Source organism: Aethalodelphis obliquidens, unplaced genomic scaffold (genome assembly GCF_003676395.1).
Source record: "Aethalodelphis obliquidens isolate GAN/ISIS:26980383/991018 unplaced genomic scaffold, ASM367639v1 scaffold36, whole genome shotgun sequence".
Taxonomy (NCBI): Eukaryota; Metazoa; Chordata; class Mammalia; order Artiodactyla; family Delphinidae; genus Aethalodelphis; species Aethalodelphis obliquidens.
The window spans coordinates 12,844,329-12,866,121 of NW_020837980.1; the positions used below are offsets into that span (position 1 = coordinate 12,844,329).

At 36.8% G+C, this 21,793-nt stretch overlaps 1 protein-coding gene across 6 annotated transcripts in view; it reads right to left on the reverse strand.

Annotated features, from left to right (window-relative positions):
• Nucleotides 1–250: 250 nt before the first annotated feature.
• Nucleotides 251–21,793, reverse strand: part of PLEKHA5 (pleckstrin homology domain containing A5) — a 243,522-nt gene continuing 221,979 nt past the window's right edge. For 2 of the 6 annotated variants that reach the window (XM_027129464.1, XM_027129463.1), the window contains 10 exons: nucleotides 20,089–20,200; nucleotides 19,148–19,194; nucleotides 17,239–17,356; nucleotides 13,318–13,436; nucleotides 9,519–9,728; nucleotides 8,497–8,637; nucleotides 7,845–7,969; nucleotides 4,653–4,798; nucleotides 3,170–3,281; nucleotides 251–1,140 (listed from right to left, as the gene is read on the reverse strand). In XM_027129464.1, the coding sequence (XP_026985265.1) occupies nucleotides 3,181–3,281; nucleotides 4,653–4,798; nucleotides 7,845–7,969; nucleotides 8,497–8,637; nucleotides 9,519–9,728; nucleotides 13,318–13,436; nucleotides 17,239–17,356; nucleotides 19,148–19,194; nucleotides 20,089–20,200 (1,119 nt within the window). In that variant the 3' untranslated portion in view covers nucleotides 251–1,140; nucleotides 3,170–3,180. Of the gene's footprint in view, nucleotides 1,141–3,169; nucleotides 3,282–4,652; nucleotides 4,799–7,844; nucleotides 7,970–8,496; nucleotides 8,638–9,518; nucleotides 9,729–10,410; nucleotides 10,507–11,170; nucleotides 11,178–13,317; nucleotides 13,437–17,238; nucleotides 17,357–18,194; nucleotides 18,384–19,147; nucleotides 19,195–20,088; nucleotides 20,201–21,793 lie in introns of those variants that run through there. The other 4 variants (XM_027129481.1, XM_027129465.1, XM_027129466.1 and 1 more) reach the window with 4 other exon arrangements.

Below are 21,793 nucleotides of genomic sequence, written 5' to 3' on the forward strand. Positions count from 1 at the left end.
TGAAAAGTCAGAAAAGCTTTATGCTGGTGCAAATTTTGTCATTAAATGTAATGTGATTGTGGCCAAGTCAGTTTCTCTCTCTGGGCCTCAAGTTTCCCGACTTTGACGTGGAAGAGCTGAGCTGGATGACAGACACAGTTCTTTTACGATGCTCTTTCCAGTAAGATTAACTACTTTTTCATCTAGAAGTCTCTTAAAGTCTCAGACTTTCCATTTTAGATGGGAAGAGCAAAAATTCTAACACAAGTGATTTAAGAACATCAACATTTATTTAACATGATAAAAAAGAAATGAGATATGAACATTCGCATTTAAACAACAGTAAGTAGCCTTTAATACTTACATTACATGTGCTCATTGTATAATATATACACAATGAACATAATTACATTTGTACACAAACTAAGTACTGGATTTGAAAACCTGCTTATTGCTGTACACATCTAGTCCAATGAAGTATAAGCCCAGTACTTCAAAATACCTACATTTTAAATTGCTTTTTAAGAAAAAAGTAAGCGATAACATTTGTATCTAAGCTGACAAGAGTGTGGCATAACTGCTGACAATGCAATCTGACTGAGAAATAATTATAGCAGGAAACGGACATACTTCACTTAGCAGTAATAAAATGGCACATTTTAAATATATATATAAAATTTTTACAAATCAAGGGTGAAACAAAGCATTGCAGTAGCCAAAATGGGAGGAAGAAGGAAAAAAAAAAAAAGGAAAACAAGCTTCACTGGAAATAATAACTAAATTTATGTACTGAAAAGTGAAAAGAAATATAAATCCACCTAGACTTTAGAAACATCAAAATCTGGAAATCAGCAACTAAGTAAGCTCTGGCTGTAGACCACACACTAAAAAGCACCTTTACTTATGTGCTCTGAAATCATAGCAGCAAGCTGGTGTCAGAATAATAACCTTGAGATTACATTACATGACCTTGAGTGTACATATGGGCCATTAAAGCTGTTTTGGAATAAACATTTTCCAGAAGTGATAAAATGATGCTCTGTGGCCAAAAGCATCAGAACTATGAATTTCATAGATTTAAAATATACTGTACAATATCTTCTCACATTGCCAAAGGTCCATGTCCTCAGCTTTGAATGGTTTCAACGGAAGTCAGTATAGCTGAAAAATACAAAGAAGTAAAATTACTTTGACACCTGCAAAGTTAATTAATGACCATTTCCTGAAGTAACTAAGGGCCACATTCTCTAGCAATAGAACTGACAAGCATGGCCATGAAAATCCCAAAACATAATACAATTGAAGGACATCTTCTCTTCATTTCCATAAGCTTAATTCACAAAGCAAAGAAACATAATGCAATATGTGCACAGCAATTCAGATGAAAAAAAGGACCGAAACTTGTGGCTGAATCCAAAAGGTTGACGAAATGAGCAGAGGTTTGCACAACTTTACTAAAATACGTAATACTATATTAAGCTGCCTACATAGCGGTGTCATTTGTAAAACTTTCCTAAGTCTTGCCAAAACCACTAGTTCAGAAAGATGACACATGCACAATGAGAAGATGGATTATAAAATAATGCAAGTCTGAATGCCACTGGTTGGTTGTGGTGACTGCACACCACAAAGCTAGAAAATATCCGGCAATCACTGTACCTAAGTCTAGTACGTAATACTCCTGGCTCTTGGAATGAAAGTAAAACAAAACAAAAGCGAATAATAACAACTTAAGGAACCTGGAAATGTACTCCAGTTTTAACTGTGAACATTCTTGTTATCAGAATGGTCCGAGTACAATGAATTGTAACCTGTTTATTGAACCAAGAGATAATGGGAGTGGCTCTCAAAGTACATTTCACCACTAAGCCAGACGGAGGCCATCAATCAATTCTTTGCACAGGAGGAATAAAATGAGCATCATGTTCATTATCCCTGTTTGGTGTTATTCTGTCACTAGTGGCAACTGCCACTTCTGAATGTATTAAGTTAAAAGGTTAAATATATGAGTGACAGAGGCAAGACACAGGTTAAGACTACAACAAATACAACAAGTCCTAAAGAGATACCAAGTGACAACAAACAAAGCCTCTTTTAGGCTCCAGACAGACGTGATCTCAAATAAAAGTTACAGAAATGACAAGACAGTTAAACATAAATCCTCTGGCTGAAATAAAGGGACACAGATTATAGCTGCTACAAAAAGGTGTGAATGGACGTAGAGGCTAGAAAATGAGCACTACTGGATGAAAAACTTAGTCTAAGTTGGTATTTGTACTCATTTGAGTACCTAAAAATCAAAGAACATGTTTGTAGCCGTGCTCATAATGTCTGTAGGTGTTTGCTCAGCTTATACTGTTTAACAGAAATTGGTGATACTCCGAAGGCACCAAACATGAGAAGATCTGGTAGATACTGAGAAAAAAAGTGCGGAAAAAGGCATAAAATGTTCACTCCATACCTCACAGCTTTTCTGAAAAATAAAAAAAAGTATGTAAGTACAAAATTGAGGTAAAATGTAGCCATTGTTGATAAAGTTTAAAAGTAAGACACCTTAGGAAATTATTCGTGGTTCTAAAAGTGTGGTCTAAGGAACACTGGTTGAGAAAGGCCCCGTCTCCCTGCCCCCACCTGTGGCTTTTTTAAAAGCTACCTCCCTACCTAAAAAAAACCAAAAGCTACCTCCCTGACTTAAAAAAAAATATTATTTAGAAATAATTTCTGATGGCTCTTAAAGATTTTACATTCCATATCTAGTTGGCTGTACCATAAACTTTTCTTTATCCTTAAAAATAATTAGCAAACTCCCAGTGTGGTAGATAGGTCCACGCTGAATGTAAAAAACATTTCTGTATCAAAATGTAACGACTTGAACAGAATTCTCAGACCCAACTGTGGAAAGAAACTGTTAGGTGGGAGCACAGCTGCAAAACACTGCAAAACCTCCCCTCCGAGTTTAGCTGTTTTTATGGATGATGAAAGAAGAGACAGAGAAAATGTTGTTATGTAGCAAATCACTGAAGGGCTGATGTTGGAAATTTTGAGTTACTGCCCGTGGTTCAAACACTTGCTCTGCTAACTATCCCTAACACACAGGCCGGAATTCATCACAGTTTTTATTCACCAAATCAACAAAAGTCAGGCTGAAAGCTCTAACAGTAAAGCACGAAAATGAAAGGAAACGACGTACTTGTTCTGAGACTACACACACATGAAGTGTGAGCCTTCTGTGAGCTGCGGCTGAGTGGACGGAACGGATGATGCCGAGGCCGAGGACTCGGGAGACGGGGACAGGCTTTGCACTAAAACACACCGAGAAAACGTGACGAGATCAAAATCCTGGAGACACCTTCGGAGAAGGAAATCCTGACGCTGCGATTCCCAACACAGAACGTGTGTCGGGAAGGAATTCTTAGTTGCATTTCGGCTCTGTTTTTTGTTATTCTGGCAACTGATTATTCAGTATGAAATGTCTCTTGAAGACTGGTTAAAAATTCCTTTTCCATGTACATCTTAAACTTATATAATGTTATATGCCAATTATATCTCAATGAAACTGGGAAAAAATTAAAACAAATTTTTTGGGGGGGCTTCAAGGTTAATTTTCAGGTGTATATCAGTGACTCACCCCTGTTGGGTCTCATTTTTAAAAGCTTTTCTAGTTGCATGAAGCTAAATACTGCAGATGGTATAAATGTTGGGGTTTTAATACACCCACACAACCTTTAACACAGACTTGGCATCATAATAACCGAATGTGATCAATGACAATTTTTAAAGAAAGTGAGAATTCCTGTACACATTGCCTTGTGAGTGATAAGAGGCAAAGGAAAAAGTGCTTCATACTGGTTACAAAGGAACATGGCTGATGATATAAATTTCCATGTTATATGTATATAAGATACAGAAAATGCTCTTAAGAACAGTCCTGCATAATTGAATTTCATGGGACTTACCCTTCTGCAAAATGACTGGAGGCGGGGTTGGGTGGGGGGAGGAGAAAGAATTACTAGGGATAGCTTTTTGTTTATGGACTATGAGATGCAAAACTGATACATTACACTAGTGGGATGATTCCCCTACCCCCATCCCTTGGCAAAAGTCATAAAGAAAAAAAAAAAAGAAAAAAGATGTGTGAAGAATCCAGAAAGTATAAAAGAATAGCACAGAAAATTTTATTTTTTCTTAACATGCTACGGATCATGATCTTCCACTATCAAAGAAAAACCCAGATGTGGATTATAGTAGGAGCTAAGTAAGTAAATCCATTCTACTAGTGTAGATATTCAATCTTCCACAGTTCCCAAAGGGGTAGGCTTAGGAATACTCTGAGAATCCAGCGTCAGAGAAAAGTACTAAAAGATATTCTTCTTAGAAAAAAGTTTAAGGTATGTGTAAAGGTTCAGATTAAAAAAACAAATAAAACAAAACAAAGAGAAGGAAGTGACGCCCAAGACAGGAGAGAGGGCAGATCTAGCTGCTCACGCAGGGCTGGCCCTGTGCTCTGGTGCAACTGCAGCCCTCCTGACGGTGCAAGTGTGGGAAGGCAAAGGCTGCTTGGTCTGCAGTTGACGTCCCTGCGTGGCTCCCTTGTTAGAGTCTCCACATGGCAAATAAATTCAGAGGTTCAGAGGAAGCACCAGTAAGAAAATTAGGAAACATGTCATATCTACCTGCCATTGTCTGACTTCCTCTAGAAGCCTCAGGAGTTAGTTCATAAGAAATAACAGTTTCTTCCTGCTCATGAATATTGTCCTTTGTATTTTCTTCAGGGTGGCCTTCTGGTTTATGATTTGGGATCTGTGACTCATCTTGAGGGCTAATGAAAATAGATGGAAGTTTTAAAGTTCGTTATTTTAGAATGCAATTAATTTTTTTTCTTCCAAACTTAGTGTTATGAAAAATCTTAACTATACATAAAAGATGTCACCATCTGCACTTAACAATTGCTAACATTTTGTTGGCATTTTTGTCCACATTTTGCCAATCTTGTTTCATTCTAAACCCTCAGCCCCCTACTCCCCAAATGATGAGTATTATTTTTTTAAATTAATTAATTAATTCTTGGTTGCATTGGTTCTTCGTTGCTGCACACGGATTTTCTCTAGTTGCTGCGAGCGGGGGCTACTCTTCGGTGTGGTGCGTGAGCTTCTCATGGCGGTGGCTTCTCTTGTTGCAGAACATGGATTCTAGGTGCGCGGGCTTCAGTAGTTGTGGCATACGGGTTCAGTAGCTGTGCTCGCGGGCTCTAGAGCACAGGCTCAACAGTTGTGGCACACGGGCTTAGTTGCTCCACGGCATGTGGGATCTTCCCGGACCAGGGCTTGAACCCGTGTCCCCTGCACTGGCAGGTGGATTCTTAACCACTGCGCCACCAGGGAAGTCCTCCCCAAATTATTTTAAAGCAGATTCCAGACATATCATTCAGTCTGTAAATACCATCAAATATCCAGTCAATGCTCAAATGATCCTGATTGCCTCATAATATCATCTTAGAGTTATCTGTTTGAATGAGGATCCACACAACAAAGTCCATACACTGTATTTGCCTGAGAAGTCCCTTAAAGTCTCCTCTAAAATATACCACCACACACACCCGTTTTATTCTTTGTCATTTATTTAGGAAAGAACCTGGTTTATCTGTCCAATAATTTACTACATTTCTGGATTTTGATGACTGTACCCCTCATATTTTTTATAAACTGATACGATTCTTAGGCTTGATCAGACTTAGGTTTTGGGGGAAAGGAGGTAAGTAATACTCTTTTAGGTGGGTGTCTTGCACTACTGCATTAATAGTCTGTCTCTTTCCCTGATGTTAAAAATGATCAGGGGACTTCCCTAGCAGTCCAGTGGTTAAGACTTCACCTTTCAATGCAATGGGTGTGGGTTTGATCCCTGGTCGGGGAGGTAAGAGCCCACATGCCTCGTGGCCAAAAAACCAAAACATAAAACAGAATATTGTAGTAAATTCAATAAAGACTTTAAAAATCTTTAAAAAAAAAAAAACAAAATTTTTTTTAGCTAACAGCTTTAGCAGCACTGAGGAATATTGTTCATCCATTATTTTAATAGGGTTTTAGCAAAGCAGTGATATTCTAAGTCTCTCATTCTTTTTTTTTTAATTAATTAAATTTTGGCTGCGTTGGGTCTTAATTGCAGTGTGTGGGCTCTCTAGTTGTGGCACATGGGGGCTCCAGAGCGCACAGCCTCAGCAGTTGTGGTGCGTGGGCTTTCTAGTTGTGGTGTGTGGGCGCCAGAGCACGTGGGCTCCGTAGTTGCAGCACGTGGGCTTAGTTGCCCCACGGCATGTGGGATCTTAGTTCCTCCACCAGGGATCGAACCCATGTCCCCTGCATTGGAAGGTGGATTCTTACCCACTGGACCACCAGGGAAGTCCCAAAGTCTCTCATTCTTTTATGTTTTTTAATAAATTTTTTAAAAATATTTATTTATTTATCTTCAGCTACATTAGGTCTTCGTTGCTGTGCACAGGCATTCTCTAGTTGCGGCGAGCGGGGGCTACTCTTTGTTGCAGTGCGCAGGCTTCTCTTGTTGTGGAGCACGGGCTCTAGGCACGCCGGCTTCACTAGCTGTGGCACGCGGGCTCAGTAGTAGTGGCTTGCGGGCTCTAGAGCACAGGCTCAGTAGTTGTGGCGCATGGGCTTAGTTGCTCTGCGGCATGTGGGATCTTCCCGGACCAGGGCTTGAACCTGTGTCCCCTGCATTGGCAGGCAGATTCTTAAGCACTGCGCCACCAGGGAAGCCCTCTCATTCTTTTTTTTTTTTTTTTTTTTTTTGCGGTACGCGGGCCTCTCTCACTGTTGTGGCCTCTCCCGTTGCGGAGCACAGGCTCCGGACGCGCAGGCTCAGAGGCCATGGCTCACGGGCCCAGCCGCTCCGCGGCATGTGGGATCTTCCCAGACCGGGGCACGAACCCATGTCCCCTGCATCGGCAGGCGGACTCTCAACCACTGCGCCACCAGGGAAGCCCTCTCATTCTTTATTGAGTGAAATTTTTCTAATAAAGAAGAGTTTCCTCATAAACTCTCTGGTTGCAGCTTGTTTGGGAAAGGTAAGATAAATGTTTACTTCTTTCTCTTTATGTACCAGGTTTTGGAACAATAAGTGGATTCCCTAGCATCCTCTGAAGGGGCCAACAAATTATTTTTTGTTGTTGTTGTATCATTATGAACTCATAGATTTGTAATATACTGGATGTGTTTTAATCTATGTCTATTAACAAAAGTTCAGCACAGATTTTTTTTCTTATCAGCTATCGCCAAATATTTTTCAAGTTCCCTCTTGCTATTCATTGAAGAGATAAAGGCATTCCTAATAACATGAGATCACAGCATTCCTCTTTTCCAGCACTAGGAATTTTTTTATGGATGGTGAGACTGAGGATATGCATTTAAAAATGCTAGTTAAGAAATACAGTTAAAAAATAAATAGCAAATCACTATAATATTTGGAACGCTTAACAGACATCTTAGATATCTGATCAATGTCTGTCATTATACAGGCAACGCTGAGGTGCTTACTTTGCTGTAGCTTGCGTGCCTCTGGCATTTTTTTAAAAAAGGTATTTATTGATCACTTGCTAGGTGTTTAGCACAGTGCTAAGTGCTATATACATATTTTCTTATTTAATCCCTATAATACACTTGTGAGATGGATACGATTATTATCCTCATTTTTACAAGTGAGGAACCATGACAGTTGTGTAACTTGTTCAAGATCCTACAGCTCGTAAGAGATATTCTGGGACTGGAATCCAAGACCTCTGACTCTGAAGTTTACCATTTTTAAGCAGGTATACAATTTTGTGAATGATTCCTTTGTTTGTTTTTCCTAATTATTACCTGTATGGAACATCCTTGGGCATCTTTTCTTTGTTTTCTTCTTTATCCACCACTTCCTCAGAATTTACTCCATTTGGCTCAGGTGTGAAAAGTGTTTCGGAAAAAGCATTTTCAGTTTTTTTAAACTATAGAAGAAGAAAAATTCTCTTTTTCAAATCATTTTTACCACATTTAATATATTAGTGAATTATCTAAAATGATTCCTAAAGTTTATTAAAAAACCCATACCTATCAAATATTTACTGAAATATAAATTTATATTCAAGTGCATTAAAAATATTAATGTCCTATAAAAAATAAATAAAATACAATGCAAAACTTAAAAAAAAAAACACTAAAAAAAAAATTAATGTCCTTTGCTACTAGGATAAAAGGTACATTGCCACTAGTTAGCCGCTTTGGGATATAAGATTCTTTAATTGGGTTAATGATAATTTATTCCAGCCTTGATTGATCATGTTTTAAGTTTTCAATTAACCCAGTTTTTGTTGTGGCTGAATACATCAATCAAATTATACGAAGCCTATCATTTCACTAAGATCTATATAGCCCCTGTGACAGAATGACACGTAACTATTTTCAACCTTCTCACTTGATCTTATCTTCAAAAATCCACCCCTTTGTAACATCTGTCCTAAAATAATCTCTCTACCTCTTCGCTGAAATCTGTGTTTTGAGGTTCAGCTTCTTTTAGTCGAACAGTTTCTGCGGCAGGAGTTTCATGGTTTGGCTTCACGTCATTTTCTCTAATGACGGCATCTGGTTCCTTAAGGTTATCATCCCTCCTTCGAGTCTGTTCAACAGATAGACAGCATTTTTAGATTCATACTATATGGTCATGCATAGTTTTTAGATAGTACCTATTAATTTTTTGTTTTTTAAAGTTGGTTCTTCACTTGCAAGGGTTTCCTTATGAAAAACAACAGAGGAATCATATATATTACTCATCTATTTTGTAATGTGTAGAATGTGCAGTTATTCAACTGTTAATTGGTTGAACCACCATTAGCAATACCTGCTCTCCATTAGACAAGACAGAAAGAGGATTTCTATGATGGCAGGGAATCACTTTCAGCTGGTCCATGTCTACTAACAGGGATAGACCAGACTGAAGCCACTGGAAAGGTTCCTTAGTCTGCTCTGATTTATGAATCAGGGTAACAAACAAACAAATAAGTAATAAGAAACGGAATGGTGTCTCTTTATAAGACTAAAGTTAAAATGTAATGAATAGTAGAACTTTTCTTTAGAAACCCTCTCGCTACAATTTAGGTCAGGCTAAATTAGTATACAGAGTAATACACATTTCATTGGGAGGGGAACTGGGGACCATCCTGCTAACCTGCATGGCATTTTACATCTGTTGAAAACACTTTTATCTTCTTACTATCTCCATGAAGTAGATAGGACAGGTTGTATCTTTCTTTGATTTACAGTAGAGGAGATTAAGTCCACAACGTATAGGAGGGTATCCAACAAGTAATTTAGCTCTGGTTTTCTGAACCCAGGGCTATTTCCATTTTACTAAGCTGTCCTGGCATATTATAAGAGTTGAATAATATAACTATCCATGTTGCTGACATTTAAAAGCCCATCAACCATGTAACTCTACGATTCTAAGATTCAAGTGATATTAGATTTACCCACAAGAATGAGTAAAAGCAATTGATATACCTGGGTAACCCGGAATGGATTTTCCCTTAAATTTGAAGGACTTGGTAAGGGTGACTGGTCTAAAGCACCAATAATGTTTAATCCTTTTTTCTTTTCCCTTAAGCATGCTTGTTGATGCCTCCTGATTCTTTCCATTTGCTCTTCCACAGTCATCCTAGGTCGAGTGCTTTCAGCCAAACAGAGCTGTTCCACTGCACTTCTTGGTCTTTCCTTTAAGTTGAAAGTAAACAAACAGATGAATATCTGAAGACAGGATAACTTCTGAAAAGTATGTTAGAATAAAAATTGTCCTGCAATGCATTTACTTTGTTTGCAAAATCTCAAGTGGAGGTTTTGGATGTCATTTAGATAACACCAGAACGGCAGATTACTTCATGCATGCACTGATGCAGGATCAGCGATGGAAAGAGAGAGAGAGAAGAGGTAGGAGGGAGGGGAGAGAAGAGGAACTTAAGGAGGGGATTTGCTTGTTTTTAAAAACAAAATACAAAAAAGTACGGCAGCTCTGGAGTGACCCTACCCCACGGCCCCGAGATAGGAAATTGTATAAAACTCAAACTAGGAGAAAACAGGGGGCATAGCTTCTAAAAATCAGCAATTTCTTTTATTATACTAAAAATGTAATGTTTCACACATTTTTTACTGTGGAAAGACTGGTAGAGAAAACATCCTTAGTTCATGAAAAACTATGGAAGAATCTATTTTCTATAAATCAGAAGGTTATATTTTATATACATATATACATTTACATGGCTCTTTTTTTTTCCTTTTTGTGGTACGCAGGTCTCTCACTGTTGTGGCCTCTCCCGTTGCGGAGCACAGGCTCCGGACGCGCAGGCTCAGTGGCCATGGCTCACGGGCCTAGCCGCTCTGCGGCATGTGGGATCTTCCCAGACTGGGGCACGAACCCGTGTCTCCTGCATCGGCAGGCAGACTCTCAACCACTGCGCTACCAGGGAAGCCCTACATGGCTCATTTTTATGGTTTACTGAAGGGTTTAAAAATATTAGTCACATTAGGGGCTTCCCTGGTGGCGCAGTGGTTGAGAGTTCGCCTGCCGATGCAGGGGACACGGGTTCGTGCCCCGGTCCGGGAAGATCCCACATGCCGCGGAGCGCCTGGGCCCATGAGCCATGGCCGCTGAGCCTGCGCGTCCAGAGCCTGTGCTCTGCAACGGGAGAGGCCACAACAGTGAGAGGCCCGTGTACCGCAAAAAAAAAAAAAAAAAAAAAAAAAATATTAGTCACATTAAACAACCAGTTCTTACTTCTCACTTTCTTACTAAAGATATAAAACAATATTGGTATGAGATCGAAAATAAGTATATCAATAACTGTCATAAGGAAATTTTAGCTTATTTTATATAATAGAAATTTTAGAGATTAAACATATTCTAAGATCTATAGAATAGAATGCATAGGTTTCTTTGTGTCCTCTGGACTGAACTGCTGGGAACTGACTGAGACATTGGTGGAGTTGCTGGTGTTTTGGAAAGAACCCAGGGCAGAGGTAAGTATTTCCGTGACTAAGCAGTATGTCAGGATAACGGCCAAGGTCCTCTTCTCTCCACTGCAATCTAAAATGTGTCTGCAGGGCAGTAGCTACAGATCTAGAACTGTTTTCTATTGTATAGAATATCTTGAAGAGCTCACGTAGAAACTGAAAGGAAAATGAAAAATGAAAAGCCTCAGAGTGCAGAAATGATGCTTCTCATTTGTGAAACAAAGCATTTGCTTTTGTGAAAAAAATTTTTTTAAATAAAGGTAAATTCTAGATACTCATTGGGAAGTTGGCTACTTTAGCACTCTTTCCTTTTATTTATTTATTTATTTTTTTGCGGTATGTGGGCCTCTCACTGTTGTGGCCTCTCCCGTTGCGGAGCACAGGCTCCGGACGCGCAGGCTCAGCGGCCATGGCTCACGGGCCCAGCCGCTCCATGGCATGTGGGATCTTCCCGGACCGGGGCACGAACTCGTGTCCCCTGCATCGGCAGGAGGACTCTCAACCACTGCACCACCAGGGAAGCCCTCCTTTTGTTTTTAGTAACAACAAACATGTATTCTTCCTGGTTTTTCTGTGTTTGTGCAAAAGTGTTGTCTCACTGAAACTTCCTTTTCCAAGTTATAGTATTGTACAAATCTATTCTTTTAAAATGCCAGATATTATTAATTTTTAGATCTTTTTGCCAGTATAACTGGAGAAGAGTATCTCACTGGGGTTTTAGTTAGCACTTTAAAAATGATTATCAGTGTTGAGCAATTTTCATATTTTTGTGAATTACTGTTACATAGTTTCCATTTAAAAAAACCCTAAAAATAACTGATTTATATTAATTCCTCAAATATTATGAAACTTGTCTGTTATACTGCAAGTATTTTCTTCTGGTATCTGTATAGCTTATAAAGGACTTTCCGGTACAATATTAGGTAACTAGTTGTCTATACTTTCCCCCCAGTATTTGGTTATGTAGAAGTCTTTCTTGTAGTATTTAAGATAGTTATTTTAGGGCTTCCCTGGTGGCGCAGTGGTTGAGAGTCCGCCTGCCAATGCAGGGGACACGGGTTCGTGCCCCGGTCCAGGAAGATCCCACATGCCGCGGAGCAGCTAGGCCCGTGAGCCATGGCCGCTGAGCCTGCGCGTCTGGAGCCTGTGCTCCGCAAAGGGAGAGGCCACTACAGTGAGAGGCCCGCATACTGCAAAAAAAAAAAAAAAAAAAAAAGATAGTTATTTGAAAAAAAAGATAGTTACAGAATAATATAAATCCACTAATATCTTTCTGTTTGATCTCGACATGCATTTTTAAAGGTTTTTTTTCTGTTGCCTTATTTCACATTATAATTTCCAAAGAAAACACCCTTTTAAACTAAAAAATGCCTAACTCTATGAACAGCAGTATTACAGGACCATTATATTTCTTATATATATAAATCTGTCAGAATTTCTGGCATATACTTTGTACCATACTTTAATATCTTTCAAGAATAATCATAAATCTTATCATTTGTTGTACCTTTCAGTCTTTTCTTATAGTTTTAAGTTATCTCATAGCAAATAAATAGAATTTATAAAGATAAAAAGGAAAATTTCTTTTGCAGCCCAAATTTCTAGAGAGTACTTGGGGAAAGGGAGTTAAGTCCTTTGAGAATCTTCCCAAGAAGAACAAGATTAGACTGCTTAAAAGCCAGTCTGAATTAAATGGATCTCTGATGAAAGTGTGAAGTACAGGATTTGCTTCTCATTCTCAATTCACATTGCTCATTGTAACCAGAGGTTGGCAAACTCCAAGTCTACTGCAGCGGAAAGGCCCTACAAACTCAGGCTGGCTTGGAAGTCCACTCGCTTGGGTGACCACAGCACATGTCTGTCACTCTCCTAAGGAAATTTTTAGAGGTGTCAGGAGAGGTAACATAGGGCAGCTATCTGAGAACAGATTCCACAAATTGTGCCCCAAAGACCACATGTGGAGTCTGAGCAAAGAAAACCTAGATTAGGCCTGTCCTCTGAGGTGCTCATTCCCTGAATGTAATTTAAAAAATTAAGATTACTAAATTTTTCTTAAGAGTATGTAAAAAACAATTCTGATTGGAATTCCCTGGAGGTCTAGTGGTTAGGACCCCGCACTTCCACTGCAGGGGGCACAGGCACAGGTTCGATCCCTGGTCGGGGAAGGATCCCATAAGCCGTGTGGTGTGGTCCCCCCAAAAAAAGTTTTGAAAGAAACCTCTAAAAATTAAAACATATACAAGGTGGCAATAAATAGGTTGAGAATCCTTCTGGAAATTAATGTATAATTAAATACCGTTCTTGAATCCATCATCTTCTTAGTTTTCCTTAAAGTTACATATGAGGCTATTGTCGAAGATTCGGGTGTTGGTGATTTTGTTCTTGGAGGGACTACTCCAACAGGAAAGTGGGAACCTAAAAATAAAAACAGCATTAAGTTCTACAAAACATCTTCACATGACATGGCTTTATTTGGACATATTCAATTTCTGAGGCTTTTAAATAGTGTACGATTTTTGCTTTTCAGAAACTATCCTGGTATTTAGATGGGTCTGATTTTTGTTCTTACCACATGAAATTTGTATATTTCCTACCATGAAGTCGAAGTGACTTGGAGAATGAATATGTGCCCCTACATGTTGATGAGGAAGAAAAATATTATTTTTGAAGAGGCATAGCATACTGTAGGAGATGGGGAATTAAAAAATGTCTGGATAACAATAAAGCATTTATAAAATCAGGAGGTAACTAATGGAGCTCCGCTAACTTAAGCCAACAACGACTTTCTCTGAGGTTTTTAAAATCAGAAGGCAAATAAATGTATCGTTTAGGAAGAGACAGGGAAATGTAATAACCTTTTGTTACTTGTTTTGCCTAATAAGCCAGCAATGATACTAACCAGACAAATTTAGGGTTAGCTTTAGAAATAAAGTTCTACTGATGATAACAGATGACATTAAAAAATTATAAAATTTAATGATATGCAGTGGATCATATATCTTCACAACAGCCCTGTAAAAAAAGAAGGTAAATGAAGTGCAGAATCTGGGTTAACTGACTTCCTCAAGTACATATAGCTTAGCAGCAGCATGGCTAGAGCTTCTGCTTTGGCCCGTTTTCCCTTGTTGCTCTGCTTCTTCATGAAGTATTTACAGTATTTCACAGGTTAAAAGTACCTTAATCTAATCCTCTCACACAGATGAGGAAAGTTATGGCCAGAAGGGTTAAGTGATTTACCTAAATGTCCTTAATTCCCATTTGGTCTCTTTCAATCACACTGCACCACCTCAATAAAGAATCCACTAACAATGTTAACAATAGTTGACTATAGGTAATTGAAGTTACTTTTACTTTTGCATTTTTGAAAAATTTCTAAAATGAACACACACTACTTTTATAATTAGAAAACAAACAATACACACACACAAAATCATTAACACAACAATAAAAGCTAATGATCAGTTCACATAAAATGTATTCATCTGTACCACAGTCATCTTGTGTAAGCAGAATATATACACTATTGTCCACTGAGGACACAAGTAAAATAAGAAATTATTCAAATCTCAATAGTTTGCTGAAAAAAAAATCATTCTCTTTGGGCTCATTAAAGTTACATTAACTAAGTAGAAAAATGAAATCTTATTTTCCCCCCAAAGACAAATGGTGGTCAATCATTCAGGGCCCCTTTAGGTTATGAACCAAACAATCTGCAGCTTAATGAAGTTTTAATATGGTTTATGAACTCTGTGTTTATTACAGTTGTATATTTGAGAATGTGAAGAGCTGGACTGATGTATTACAAGTAATTTTTACAGTTCAAATAAAGAAAAGCCTTCTACTATGCTAGTCAGTGGTCCATTTTTAAAAGCCCGACTTTAAGTCATGTGGTACAAAATAAATTACACTGTAATCGATCTGTACACTTCAGACAATTTATTAGATGAGAGCTTATGATTATATACTAAAAAAAAAAAAAAAAAACCAAAATTTAAAAGAGGAAAAACTTCCAGGAAGAATTCAAGCCATATTAGAGAACACATTTCAGATGATATCATTGTTATGACTAAATACATCTATCAGTTTTTTGCTGAGAAGTATTACAACCTGTTTAGCCGTACTCTTGTTGACAGACATATGACTGCTTCCAGTTTTTGTCTATTATGAATTAAAGCTGCTATAACAACCCTTGTATAAGTCTTTTGAGGGATTATGTTTTCATTTTTCTTAGGTAAATATATAGAATTACTGGCTATGATGACTGCATGTTTAACTTTATGAGAAACTGCCAAACTATTGTTCCATCCTATACCACCTCAGAAATGTGTGTGAATTCCAATTGTTCCACATCCTAACCAACACTAGGTAGTCAGTCTTTCAAGTTTAGCCATTCTAGAAGGTGTGAAATGTGATTTTTATTTGCATTAAAACTGCATTTCTTTTGTGATTAATAAGTTGTAAGCTTTTCCATGTGCTTATTGGCCATTTGTATACCTGGTTTGTTAACTCTCCAAGGCTTTTTTTGCCTACTTTTTTTTTTGTTTGTTTGTTTTGTTTTGTTTTTGCGGTATGCGGGCCTCTCACTGTTGTGGCCTCTGCCATTGCGGAGCCCAGGCTCTGGACGCGCAGGCTCAGCGGCCATGGCTCACGGGCCCAGCCGCTCCACGGCATGTGGGATCTTCCCGGACCAGGGCACGAATCCATGTCCCCTGCATCGGCAGGCAGACTCTCAACCACTGCGCCACCAGGGAAGCCCTTGCCTACTTTTTTATTGGGTTGTTTACCTTTATTACTGATTTGCAAGAGTTATTTATATATTCTGGATACAAGGATTTTGTAAGGTATATGTACTGATAATATTTTCTTCCATTCTGATGGGCAAAAGTTTTAAATTTTGATGAAATTGAGTTAATCAGTTTTCACTGAGAGTATAACCCTCAGAGGGCCCCAGCTTTATTTGAGGGGGTCTCCTAGCAGACTCCTAATTTGTTCATGCTCTGAGCTTTGTCCTGTCACAAGGTGAAAGCTGGCTTTCACGCTCCACTTTACTTCCTGGATGCCTCTTGCTATGGACTGAATTGGTCCTCCTAAAATTCCTGTTGAAGCCCTAATTCTTGATGTGACTATATTTGGAGATGGGGATTAAAAGGAGGTCATTAAGCTTAAATGAGGTCATAAGGGTGGGGCCCTGACCCCCACAGATTAGTGTCCTTATAAAATGAGATACCAGAAAATTTACAGGCACTCATAGGAAAGGCCATGTGAGCGAGGCAGCATCTACAAGCCAGGAAAAGAGTCCTCACCCGAAACCAAACCCTCTCAGAACTTGGTCTGGGACTTCTAGCCTCCAGAACTGTGAGAATAAACTTCTGTTGTTTAAACCACTCAGTCTATGGTATTTTTTTATGGTGGCCTGAGCAGACTAATGCACTACCCTTCATATAATTTTTGGCCTGAACATCCCTCTCTTTACTTTTCTGCAACTTGTTGAAGCGTCTCAAAAATATTTAAAATGATATGAACCAGCATTTATAATCTGTGGAGGACTGGCCAGGTATCTAGTTACCTATTTGCCAAAAACATTTACTTTTGTTTGCAGTCTGATATTTCCTGCGTATTTATAATTATATGCACGAATATGGTAAGGACGAAGACTATGACTGTTTCACTTACATCTGTGTATGAAAAGATAAAGTTAACAAAGACTTTCAATGAGAAAAATATATGATTTGGATGAGAATGAGAAAGGCATATAAATATTAAGTTTTCAAGATGGCAGTATTTTTCTAATTAAAAAAAACCCCAAAACAACAACAACACAAAACCCAGCATCAGAAAACCGAGAAGGATATTCCAATTATGGAAAAAGCTATGTGAATATTACCACTCACTATTTTTCAAGCTTTACTTTATGACCCTTTAGCAGATTATTAAAAAAAAAATTGACTAGTGGGTTATGATCAGAAATTACTTTTCTGAAAAATCCCACATTTTGCCATATTTGTCTCAGCAGAGAGAGATGACATGTTGATATGTGGTTTATGGGTCATGTTATCTTCCCAATATCTGAAACTTCTAAATTCAGAAACACATCAGATTCCAAAGGTTTCAGATGAGGGACTGTGGACGTGTATATGTACTGTGTCAACATATAAACTAAATTTATTTCTAAGGTGTCTGAAAAACGCAGGAGATAAAACATATCTCAAATGCTGACCTTTAACAGAAGTTTCCATTTCTGAAACAGATTCTGATTTTTCTTCTCCATTAGACTCATCAACTTCTGCCACTGTTGTTAACTCTGGTTCACTCTTGTAGAGTCTATAATCTGGACCCTTGAAAGGAAGATATGTAATCACACACAAACACACACACAAAGGCAAAAGTCTCTTTTAAAATGTTTATCTCTAAAAACTCACACTCTAACAATTAAAAGCCTCAGTCAGCTATCTTGGGTATAACACAATTAATATATGTTACAATTAGGGTAGAAAAAAAGACTTTATAAAAGATTTTTAACCAGCATATCTTTTGATTTTAAAATTAAGAATATTCCTCTTAGGGACAAAGTCATCAGAACATTTTTATCATAGTAAAACTAAAGTCTAAAAATAATTATATCAATTAACTCAATTAGCCCTATTCCTTTTCTCCTTGTTCTCTTCTCCTTGCTTATTACATTTTACATTTATTTGTTTAATCCCCAAACTCCTTTTTTCCAGTTTCCATGGGTAATGTCTTTCCTTGGCAATGTCCACATCCTCTAACAGTTTTCCTAGACTGAACTGCCCACATCCCAACCTTTTGATCATTCCTGGTAAGAATCTTCTTTTCCTTGCGTCTTTCTGATCTAAAGATATCATTTTGCTTCTAATATCCTGAAATGGTATATTTAAAATATGGCTCCTTAAACACAGGCACATAAAGTAACCACTTTATGAAAATATTCATGAAAAGCAGAAACTATGAAATTTTATTAAAATTGTGAAAATATTACAAAATAAGAATGGTAAAACTAAAACAGGAAAAACAAATGATAATGTTATATATGAACAAAAAAGTGCTGGCTAAAAGTGGTGTTATAATAAAAAAAAGTTTGAGTCTAAAATAAATTAAGTTTGAAAAATGAGGGCATGTACGATTGATTATTCTGTGGCTATTGCAGCCACTTACACAGTGAGATCCATTTCTTGGATATCCTTGAACTTGGTGAATCTTCTTTTCTTCGGGCAGATGGACTGGGCCCCTGCTATAACAGAGCAAGGAGCTGCTATCACTGGGCAGAGGGGGGATTATGGGAGGCTGGTCTGTAAAGTCATAGGACCGAGGAAGTGGAGGACGAGGTGGGACTACTTCCTCTTCCTAAAGATTGTAGAATAGTCACCTTATTTAGATAAGCATATTGAATTAAGTATATCGAAATTCTTTGCAATGGTAAGTTAACTTACATTCACTTTAAGATAATTAAAGGGACACTGCCAAGCCAAGAGTCTCATATTAAAAAGTAAAACAAAAAAATGTTTATGATAGCCAATAACTGGGTTTTAAATTTGACTGCATTTAATTTTTTCTGTAACACACAGGTTAGCTTTACTCTAAAGCTCAACATCAAAACAAATGTATGAAACTACTGTATTTCATTTTAAAAATAAAAGGAAAGAATTCATTAAAAAAAAATCTCACTCTGTATTGTTTTGCTAATTTTTAAGAGAAAAGAAAGAACATTTCTTTTTGATTGGCTTTTATACAAAATTCAAGACCACAGATGCTTTCAACTAGGTTGACAGTATCTCTTTGTAGTTGTCATTTCTTTATGGTATGCATGATACACAGCCAACTTATCATACCAAACAATGATAAATAAATACTCAAAGTACTTAGATTAGAAAAAGTATGACAATGTTAAAGTTCTAACATAGATGAGAAGTAGTGATTCAATTTTTTTTTCCACTAAGGGAAGAAGATCACATTTGTTAGAAGAATCAAATTACTGAACCAGCAAAATTTCAAGATCAAAACAGTAACTCAAACATATTTAGAAAACATTTTTGTTATGAGTAGAGAAAATTCTAATTCATGTTTTAATTATAAATTAATTTATAGTTAGAGAAACAATCCAAACTTACCTCATTTTTGTACTTAACTGTTGAGAAAGGCTTTGATCCTATCATGCCTATTAAAAAAATTGTAAAATATAACTACTTACACTAAACATATCTTCCTAAATCTACAGAAAAAAGGAACAATTTCATTTATTTTAAACAAAGTCTTTAGTTTCTAACCCCTCATTTGTTTTCTGAATTTAAAACCCATTACATTGCTATACAGTAGAAATTAACACATTGTAAATCAACCACACTTCAATAAAATATATTTTAAAAACCCCAATACATTAAAAGATACAAACTGAAATATCTAATATAAACAAGAGTATGGGGAAATGGGTTTTCTCAAATACTACTGGTTTAAGTATGATTTGATATAATCTTTTAGGAGAGCAATTTGGCTGTGCATATCAAAATGAAAAATGTGCACTTATTTCTCATTTCCTAGAACCCATTAGTACTAGCAGGTGTGTTTATTATGTACACAGTAATGTTCGTTACATCATGGCTTATGAAAGAAAAACAAAAAACCCCACCTACCCACCCAACAACCTGGAAGCAACCTACATTGTTCATCAACACTGAAATGGATAAATTATAGTTCATCTATACAATGATTCTTACACAGCTGTTATTGTATTGTATTGTTAAGGAGAAAAAAAACATATTGATGAAAAACAACATTTTCTGTTGTGGGGAAAAAACTCCCCAAACCAAAACACTGTGTGCATTTATAATTATAGACACAAAACAATGATTCATTTTTGTGTGAGTGTGGTTGGTCAAACTTTTGCTTTCTATATTATATATAAACTTGGGTACTGATTCAATATTACAAAGTGCCTGTTTTCTAATGTCAAAAATCCATTAAAATAACAAGAGAAATCCAATTCTATGTGTTATTCCATTTAGATATATTATTATGGTCAATAAGTGCAGAATAAAAGATGAAGCTAATGTACCTGTTTCTGCAGTGCCTCTCTGCTGTTTGTGTTTACTCAGTCCTTCCATGACATCCTGAATTCTCCAGAGTTCTTTCTGAAGTTGTGCACGCTGAATTCCTGCTGATTCAGTCTATCGGTAATAATGGACAGACCACATACAGGGGGAAAAAATCACTAAATACAGTTATAAATTCCACTAATTATATACTTAAAAAATGAGAATTGCAGTGGATTAAGTTTTAAGAATATTTAATATGATCTGTGTGACCTTCTCAATTTTACAATGTCAATGGCAAAGATAAAAGAAAAAAAGCAGAGAAACAGAAAAATTAAATATTTCAGACCTACACACACTATTTCACATCTTTTCAATACACACTGTGTTGAGTTACTTACAATCCCAGGAAGGAATACTGATTAGATGGGACTAAAAATGTGGAACCCTCCCCCAAACCAAAACCAACAAAACAAAACAAAAACACAACAGATCAGAAACTCACAAATCCCAAATTAAACAAAACATTTTTAGGGGAAAAGAAGGAAAGTATTTTAGCCTCTTAAGTTCTAGAACATAGAGACATGCCAAAAAACAAAAAAAAGAAAGGGCAATTTGAAGAGTTTTTACTGATAGAGTTAAATATATTTGCAGGACAAATTTTCAGTTTCTGAAATTGATTATTGCCATTTTTACTCTATCCTAAAGTTATTTCTTTACTACCCTAGTTCATGTCCCTTAGGCTAAATACTCTAACTGAAGCCAAAATAAGATCATCTTAGTAAGATTCTAGTAAAACTCTAATGACTCTTATTGATAAATACAAAAATGATAAATATCATTTTTAGAATATAACTGTAAAAGAAATAGGTAAATAAGTACGATAACTGTAACAGTTATGTCAGCCCTGAGATGTGAATACTGATAAAGACTTATAGGGAGGGAATATAAACTATAAAAATCAGATAATTGCACATATAGAATATGTATTACTTTTGCACTAATTTAAAAAATATACATATTTTTGTCTATCTGAAAGGTGTACAATGAAAATCTCATTTTTGTTTTATTTTGCGATTTCTCTGGTTACTAGTTACACTGATCAACTTTTCAAACACTTGTTAGCAATGTGAGTTAAATTTTCCATTAATTAAAACTACTCATGTTCTTTGTCTATTTTTCTAATGCATTGTTTCTCCAAATTAAAAAGTTCTTTGCAAATCTAGACAGTGACTTGTTGAATTTTTAGAGGTCAAAGATACTTCACTTCTTCCTAGTATGTCATTTTTCAAGTTTTTTATATTGTCTTCATTGTTTACTTATGTATTTAACAAACACTTATATATATAGTCTGTTTTATTTGCCTGGTTCTATTCTAAGTGCTTCAAAAAAAATCAACACATTTAACCATGATAATAACCCAACAGGGGTAGGTACCATTATTATTTTCATCTTACAGCTGTAGAAACTGAGGTACAAAGCTGTTATGTAACTGGCCTAAGGTTACATGCGCAATGCTACTTCTCATAAGGTGTGTTTCCTAGTTCTTTATTTTTTAAAAAAATGTCTAACTACTGTGGTCTTTATTATACCCTAAAAATATAGAATCATTTTGTTAATTTTTTCTGGAAATTTGGTTGGAATGGAATTGTGCTTATGGGAAGAATTTCCATCATGATAACGTTAAATCAGGCCATCGGTGAACATAGTATAGCAATTATACCTCTC